The 8,863-nt window shown below is 59.0% G+C and overlaps 1 protein-coding gene across 2 annotated transcripts in view; it reads right to left on the bottom strand.

Moving 5' to 3' along the window:
* The window catches only part of CLUH (clustered mitochondria homolog), a gene marked incomplete at its 5' end in the record, with an annotated part of 30,522 nt that extends 22,120 nt beyond the window's left edge, over positions 1 to 8,402 (bottom strand). Inside the window, one exon of one of the 2 annotated variants that reach the window (XM_079545090.1) lies at positions 8,285 to 8,402. In XM_079545090.1, the coding sequence (XP_079401216.1) occupies positions 8,285 to 8,402 (118 nt within the window). Of the gene's footprint in view, positions 1 to 1,238; positions 1,969 to 8,284 lie in introns of those variants that run through there. The other variant, XM_079545089.1, reaches the window with a different exon arrangement.
* Between the last annotated feature and the right edge of the window lie 461 nt (positions 8,403 to 8,863).

Here is an 8,863-nt window from a genome sequence, read left to right on the forward strand (position 1 = left end):
CCCAGCGAGAGCTGTTCATTTCTTTGGCAGACAAAGCCACGGGCAAGCCAGGCACAAGGCAAGGCTCTGGGGGGCTCCATCCACATTAGGAAGGAGGGAGAAAAGCTCCACACAGGAGTGCCCCACAGGACAGTGCCTGAAATTCAGAAATCACAGCCTGTGCCTAGAGGTCAGGGGACAGCCCTTGGTGACAGCAGGAACAAGCTGCAGCTGCACACCAGGGAAAGCATCAGGAAAACAGCAAAGCCAAATGCTGAAGAGGGGAGGAGGTGGCACAGACACCACTTCATGGGGAGCACTGAACATGTGCTGCCTCAACCTGCATTTTGTACCTGCTAGAAAGGCCAAGGGAAAGGATTAGATTTCATCCTTGCTCCCAGACAGCAAGCACCCGAAGTGACCGTGCTATTTCAGTCCCGGTGCTATTTACAGTGAGGCTGCAGGTGTGTGTGCACGGCGCGAGGCAGGCGGCTCAATGCCCAGCCCCTGCCTGGTCTGAGTGCTGCTGAGCACACATGATGGAGCGATCATGGGGAGCATGAGTTAATAACTCTTTAGCATTCAAACATCTTCTTAGCCCAAGTCAGGCATCAGTTTTTTGATGGCTGTCAAAATCCATTGCTGCAAGCTGGTCTGGTTTGGAGGGTGTGGGAAGTACCAGTACCAACAGCATTCACTGCCTCCAGTCTTCCTTCCTTATGTTTAGTAACATAGAGATAAAAAAACCTGAAGACTAAAATGCTCCCTTTTTCATTAATGAGTTTAAGCATGCATTTCTTGGTACTAGCCCCAGTAGCATCGGGGCACACAAACCCCGCCCCGCTCTTCCCAGCGCTGAGCAGCATGGTTCCTCCTGGCTGTATAGGGCTGAGCTCCAGGTGCACACACCAGGCACAGAACAGACACAGAACAGCACTGAACCTGTGTAACAAAGGTTCCTTTGCATGCAGTACAGCTATAGTTTCATGCAACAGCTCCTGCTCCTTTGCTCTGGCTGCAGGAGTTGGCCCACATTGCAGCCAGCCAGTCATCAGTCACAGAGCCCATCCTCATGTTTGCTAACAAGAGCAAGGAGAGTAGCACAGGCAGTACTCGCCACCTTCCTCATCCTCACCCCATGCAAACTCTGATGGAACCTCCCCTCCCCACTCCCACCACACCACAAGCACGCGTAGCCCCCAGCCCTGCACACAGGGCCACCAGAAACACAAAGCACAGCCAAGCCCCACACTAAGCACCTAACAGAAGGAGCTTCCTCTTTTTCCTCCTCTTCTGCTGCTTGGATTGCTGCACTGCAGCTCTGGGGTTCCTGGAGCGCACAGCCCCCCTCCCAGCGGCCTTCTCCCAGCCAAGCGCAGACGGTGCAGCCACGCCGTGGCCATGCAGGGCCCCTCCGGTCCTCACTGACTGTGCCGTGCCAGGGCTCTCCGAAGAGGCAGCACGCTGTGACCCATCGCCCAGCAGTGAGGCTGCGCCCGGCCTGGGGCCCGCTGGCTGCACGCTGCAGGTCAGAACCCCGCAGGCCGCCCCAGGCCCCGCACCGCACACCACAGCGCCGTCCTCATGTTTCACGTGGCGCTGGCAGGCCGCAGGCAGCACGGCACAGCCCAGCGGCTCCAACGGCCCTTCCTCAAGGTCGGCGGGAAGGACGGCGGCAGGGAGCGGGGCAGCACCGCCAGCTCCAGAGCAGCTGTCGCCACAGGCTGCGGCCACAGCGGCTTCGCCCTCGGGCAGGGCCTGGGCACATTCGAGGCGTTCCTGCAGGCCTCCTCCCACCGCTGCGCTGGGGATGACATCGGGGAACGGCACAGAGCCCCACGAAGCTCCCAGCGCATCCACAGGGCCGGCTGCAGTCGGCGGAGCCTTCAGCAGGAGGGGCGAGCGCTCATGGGGCAGGCTGCAGCCACGCGCTGGGAAGAGCAGCTCGGTGACACGCCGGCAGCAGCTCATTGCCGCGCTGTTTCCCATGGCTCCGGCAGCCCGGCTCACGGTCAGAGCAGCGAGCTCTGCAAGTCCCGTCCGCACGCACCTATTTAAGGCCCCACCAGGCGCACGGCAGAGCTCACCTCCCCGCTCCGGATCTGTCCCACACAGTCACCGTGATTCCTAACAAGTCCTCACGCGTCCCCTGGGCAGGGGGCCCAGCGCCGGCTCAGGGCCGCCCCACACACACGGTCTCCTCGCAGCCCCGCTCCAGACCCGCAGCGCCCTTCACCCGCCACGAGGCACAGAGCAGCTCCCGCAGCTGGCGGCCGCAGCTCGGTCACACAGAAGGATGTAGGGGTGCACCTCCCCTGCACGTTCCTCAGATGTGCTCTCAGAGCGGATGCCCGCCGAGCGCCCCGCTCCGTGAGCTCGATATAAATAGACAAGAGCTGTACCGAGCGCTGCACTGGTGCAGCATGGGACAGGCGCCCCGGCTGTGCCAAACTTGTTGGCAGGGAGATGCACTGAGCTACAGGAGGTGGGAGGCTGCGGGGCGTCTCGGCTGGGCCCGGCCGCCCATACTGAGCAGGCGGCACAAAGGGCCTGGGCAGCTGCGGCCAAGTTTTCCCAGACGCATTTTCTGTCCTCTCACACTGCTCCACCGTATCAAACCAGCCACAAAAACACACTGATGGCCTCCTCCAGCCACTCCTCTCTGCTGTTTCTACAAATCCCAGCAACCGATGCAGGGATTACAGAGCCTGAGCCCTGTGCAAGCAGTGAGCGCTGGGGCCACCTGTGCACACAAGGCCCCTCTGGAGGGACACCACACGTTCCCCTGCCGAGCAGCACAGCTCTGTCCTCAGCAACGATCGCACTCCCAAAGCCAGAACGGAACCAGGAGTGCAGAGCTCGTGGAACCAGCGGCCAGGGCCTAACACCCAGGAGGAGATCCCCAGCGGGGAGCCCCAGAAACACTGAGGCTGCCTGCAGTGCCTCATGCTCCGGCACCAATCTGCTGAGGAGAAAAGCAACGGCTGGCTGAGAGCAGAGCGGGGGATCTCACATTAAATCGCCGACTCGTCTCTCTTCCTCTGTTTAAAGAGCAGAAAAAGGCGACAGGAAAAATCTCTCCCACTCGAATCCTTTCAAGCCCTCGGAGTTGCCCTCCCAACCAACAGAGAAACCTCAGCTACGGCCGATGTCCTCCTCTCAGAAGAGCTGCTCTCCTCAAACAATTCCACAGCAGGAGAGAAGCTAACCTTGAAATCCTGGTAATGAAGTCTCTGACCTCGGGAGCTAACATCAGGTCTCAGGTTACATCCGCATCCACAACTGAAAGTATTCCTGATATTTTTGAAAAAGTTTAATGCACGGACAGTGCCAACTCTCCTGGCCAGGAGCACAGCACAGCCCAGGTGCCTGCAGGTCCGAGCTGCCCCAGGCAGGAGCTCAGTGCAGGACAGGGCAGCCCAGCTTGGGTTACATTTCAAAGTAGATCATCTGAAGTACAATTTGTTGCAATTAATAAAATCACTACGTTTAATGACAATACATCATCACATTTCAGCAGAGCTTACTTCACCCCATAATAGCCATGTAAACCCAGTCTGATGGAGCAGCTTTCACACCCGTCAGCTGGAGACGCACTGGTTCCGAGGAGGAGGAGGCCACGTCCAACAGGTGGCTGATGCTGTGCAATAGCTCACATGCAACGATCCGCAGAGATAAAAGACACTGGGGAAAAGCAATACGACGCCATCCTGTATTAGTGATGCAATGGGACTTAATGATGTAGAAATAAGACTGCCAGCGTGCCTTGTGCTCAGAAGGCACACAGCAGAACAACTAAGCCACCCATATTCAAATGGGATTATGTGCACCCCTCCCACTCTCACCTTCCTGCTCTGTGCAGCACTGACCCAACCGCAGGCTGACACCGCAGGAGCACCGAGCAGGGCTGTGCAGCAATGGCCCCAGAGGGGTTCCTTTGCAGGCCCCACGTGGGAGGCAGCAAGGCTCCTTGTGGGCAAGAGGTCTGCCCTCTGCTCCAAGTGCAACGGGAGGCTTCGCTGCAACCAAAACCAGAGTGAGAGCACTGCAGCATGATGGCTTTAGCACAAGAAGGCTGCTGCTGGTCTAGCAAATGCAAATTTAGTTTTAGCTTAATAACAAATTAATCAAAATAAATAGCTTACTGAATCCAAGTAAATTGACTAAATGAACAGCCACAGTGATTACAGATGGCCCCCATGGAAATGTTTCGGCAGGAGAGCACAGCTTCCCTCACCTCCTAGAGGAAACCACAGCTTCCCAGAGACCTGCAGAGCTTCCTCAGCGCAACAAGCGCTCCTTTTAATAAGAGCCCACAGTGAAGGGTTAGAACTGCTCTCTGGCTGTCATTAAACTTCAGTTGGCTCTAACCCACCAGCGGGAAGAGCTCTAAGCACTGCTGTTAGACCTCGGCAGCCCCACACCACATTTGCCCAGCACAGGGAGTGCAGTGAGGCCGCAGCCTGTCCTGAGAGCCCATGGGGAGTAAGAGCGGCAACCACTCGGCATGAGCATCCAAGCAAAAATCTGGCCACATAGACCTAGACAATTTAAGCCATACTTCAGACTGACTCCAAGGTCTGTGGCTTTTTGTGTTTTTACCAACAACATTTGCCTCGCAGCCCTGGGGCATTCATGGGTCTCACAGCTACAGCACTTTGAGCCACCAGAACACAGCATGCGCTGCATCCAGCACTGCCTCACTGGTTCTCTGAAACAAATTTAAGCCCATTCATAAGCTTTCTGTCTGGCCAGAACTTCTGAAACATTGTTCTGAAAGCAGTGAGGTGACTGCTAAAGATCACTACAGCAGTTCAACCAACACGAGCTGGGAGCGAAGACTAGACTGGAGGCAAAGAGCAAAGACTGACACCAAAAGAAACACCAAGGTTACAGCTGAAGCAAAAGAGAAATACAAACTAAAAACAGTGCTCTGGTTTTAAACCATGCCCTTACTTTAATGTTACTTAGGCACAAGGAATCGCGCCTTGCTGGACTCTCAGCTGGCCTTTTCCCTCAGACTGCTCTGGTGCTCATTTCTGCTGTGTGGGTCCATTTTCCCATCCAAAGATGAAGGTTCATCACCTCTAAAAGTGCATTTAAGCTGATTTGTCACAAAAACACCAGATAACCTCTTGTCTTGGAGTCAGTTAAAAGAAGAAAAAAAGCAAAATACAGAAGAAAACTCAACTGCCTAAGGAGACCCAGCCCTGCCCAGCCCCACACCACAGCAGATGCACCTCCAGAGCATCACCGCCACCCAACAGCCATGCAGCATCAGCACTGTGTGTAAACTGCCCCACGGACCGGTTTTACTCCTCAAATGCAAATAAAGAAACACATGAACTTCAGACCTTTAAAACTTTTAGAAATAACAGCTTTCTAGTACAACTAATGCAGCATGATGCAGAAAAGCAAGCAGGACGCTGCCAAGTTCAGTCATTTACAGACTGCTAAGTCAAACAGTTCTCTGCAACACAAAGTTGTTTTTATTGTGCAGAAGGCAGCCATGTGCCTGCACCTCTCTGTGTGCATATTCCTGACCTACTTCCACTTTCTAACTGGGAAACCCAAGAGCAATGCTGCTCAGGGATAGCTGAGAGCTTCCAGCTCTCAGCATGAGCTCAGGGCCACCCCCCAGCAAAGCTGCACCAAACACCACCCCTTGCTCAGGTCCCATTCCCATCACACATGTGCTGCTGTTATCACAGTCCTCTCCTCTTCTTCATAGCAACAATCCTCTCCCTCCTGCATGATGGTCCAGTTCTCCCCCTGAAGTGTTACAACCGCCTATTAGAAAACCCAGCTGTCAGCAATTCAACCCCTTCCAAACCATAAGCAAACCTCCAAGGTCAGGCAACAGACAGGGCCGGCAGATCCCCTGATTAGGAATCTGAGTTCTGACTTCGTTGCTAATGGACAGCAGCACTGCCTCCAGAGCAGTTCTCCATTAGTACCTTCATTCTCTGCTCTTTTAACAGCAAAGGTAAATGAACACATAAGTGGACTGGAAAAGGGACAGGGATTTTTTTCTTAGAAAAAAAACAACCTCCAGGCAAGGCACTGACAAGAAGGACTCTATGCCAGATAGACACACTGCTAACCTGCATGTAAGACAAGCTTGTTCTGAAGCACTGACAGCTGCAGCAACAAAAAAAGTCCAAAAGTGCTGCACACAATTGCTGTCTTTTGATCTTGTGCTAGTTAACAAGAGAGGTAACTTAACCCATAACTGGTCTTGCTGGAAATCAATGCAGGGACCCAAACAATGCAGGTACCCAAAGCATTTGTGTATTTCTGCACCAGAAGGATGAAGCAGCCCAGCACGTTTGTCTGTTTGAAGGCAGAGAGGGGAAGTCACAACTCTCTTGCCACTTCAGAGGCCAAAGAGAGCAGACCCCCCGGTCTCAATGACTAACACAACAGAAGAACATATCCTGTTAGCCAGGAGCCCATCCCCAGTGGCCGCCCCTCTGTGTGGCGCAGCTGCCAGGACCCTGACAGGCAGTGCTGGGCACATGGGGATGGAGCATGGCTTTGTGGGCCCTCAGCCAGCTCTGCGCTGCCCAGAGCCCTCTGGCTGACACAGGGGAGGGCTTTACCTCCCTCCCCCAGGACCCAGCTCATGCTGAGCAGGGATCACACGGTGTAACTTTTCAACCTGAGCTGTGCTTGGCATCCATGTGAATAAGTGGAGCACGGGGGGCGGGGGAGGCTCTCCCCCACACACTTGAATTCCTGCCAGCCTTAACACCAGTGAACTTTGCTTTGAGTGACAAACTTCAAAAAGTCACCTCATCACCATACAAACGGGGGAGGGAGGCAGCGGCAGTCCCTCGCTCAGCCAGTGTGACCTATGAGGAGCAGCCACGCAGTGCCATGCTTTTACCTTTCTTTTTGCAGGTTACAGAGCACAGCAGCAGGCCGAGCTGCAGAGCAGCGCTTGGGACGCTCACCTGTTGGAGGTATGGCACTCTGAGCCCAGGATGACCCAGAATGCCGGGCAGGGCCGGTGCCCACACCCTGAAGCAGATGCAAAGTGCCCAGGTCAGGGCACAGGGCTGCCCATGTCGCTGCCCCCCTCATTTATTTGCTGTTGGGGCTTCAATGAGTCAAAGCACACAGCATTCAGCCAAGATCTCTCATGAGCTATCTGCTCTTCCCAGGAAATCCCACATATCTGCTTTTGAGCATTCTCTGAAATGACAGATTCTTGTAGTTCACAATTTCTGGGTGGTCCAGTTGTCTCTCACCTATTACAAAGTCACCACCATACTGTGACAGCGGCCCCAGCAGAACTCAGTTTAGAAGAGCACATGAGGAGAGCTGCATCTTTGTGGCCCCAAGATAACTCCCTTATGAGATTATCTCTTACAGACACATACACATCCCTCTGCAGTCACCCTGCGGACACCACCACCCGCTGACCTCACAGCAGCCCGCAGAGACCTGAGCTGGGCCAGCAGTAAGGGACACGGACCGTGCCACGGCCATGCGAGACCCCACACAGCGCGTGGCTCCGGCACTACGGGACGGGGTTCGGCACCAGGCTTCGTGCACAGGGTCCCGGCCCTCAGCCGACCTCGGACACGGCCGGTGCCGAGCGGGGCCGACCCGGAGCGCACGGCTCCACGGCTCCCAGCGCGGCACAGAGCGGCCTCCCCAGCACTCCGCCCAGGCCACACCGAGATTCCCCGCCAGGGGAGAGCAGGGAAGGCCCCGACGCCCCCCGCCTGGCCTGGACGGCGCCCGGAGCCCCGCGCCGCTGCCGGCTGCCGGAGTCCGGGGAACGCGGGCCCCTCCCGGCCGCCCCCCACCCCCCCGGGCGCGCCGCGCCGCGTCCGCTGAAGGTGACCTTCACGGGGCCGGGGCTCCCCGTGCCGCCGCGCCGGGACGGAACGCGCCCGGCCGCCCCCACCGCTCCCGGGCTCCGTCCCCCACCCGGCGCGGGGTCCGACCGAACCCCCCCCGACTCCGCGGTTCCCTCCGGCCACGAGCGCAGCCCCCGCCGCGCGGTGTGAGGAGGCCTCACCGCCCCGGGCCGCCGTCGCGGAATCCTCCCGGACCGCCCGGGGCGCGCCGTCACCGCCGGGACGGAACGGCGGGAGCGCAGCGGCGGGGGCGGACATCGCACGACGACCCCGAGGCCTCCGCGTCCGCGCCGACGCGGGCCGGGCCGCGGCTCCTTCTCCGCCGGCCCCGCGCCTCGAAGCGGCGGCACCCCGCGGCGATCCGGCCCAAGGCGCGGGCCCCGTCTCGGTCGCCCCCCGCCGCCCCGCCGCGGCCCCCCCTCCCTTACCCTTACCGGGCCGCCGCTCGGCCTCCGCCGCTCTCCTGCCGCGCGGCCCCGGCTCCTGCTGCTCTCCGCCCTGCGCGGAGGCCGGCACCGCGGCCGGCGGCATCTCGTCCGCTTTGCTGACCATGGGCGCCCCGCGCCGTGCCCGCCGCGTCCCGTCCCGCCGCGCCGCGAAGGACAGCGCCGCTCCGGCCCACGTGGTGCGGCGACCCCGCTACGGCGCGCGGCCCGGGACCAACCTCCGCGCCGCCCGCAACGCCTTAAAGGGGCCGCGCGCGCGGGGCCGGGGACGGGATAGGCCGCGGCGGGGCGGTGGGGCCGGACGGGTCGGAGGGGCCGCGAGGGGGTTTGCGGCTCCGCGCTGCCCTGCGCTGCCCTGCGCTGCCGCAGCCCGGGCCGAGGCCCAGGCCCAGGCGCAGGCCCAGCGCGCGGGCACGAAGCGGGCCTCGCCGCGGGCCGGGCGGGCTGGGACAGCGCTGCGGGCCGCTGGCGACCTTCCCGACGCCTGCGAGGTCGCGCGCGGGACCCCGGGTCTGCGGTGCCGCCGGAGCGCTGGACGGGCGGGGGACATGCGGGACCGGGGCGCGG

Source organism: Tetrao urogallus (genome assembly GCF_951394365.1).
Source record: "Tetrao urogallus genome assembly, chromosome: 20".
In the NCBI taxonomy this organism is placed as follows: domain Eukaryota; kingdom Metazoa; phylum Chordata; class Aves; order Galliformes; family Phasianidae; genus Tetrao; species Tetrao urogallus.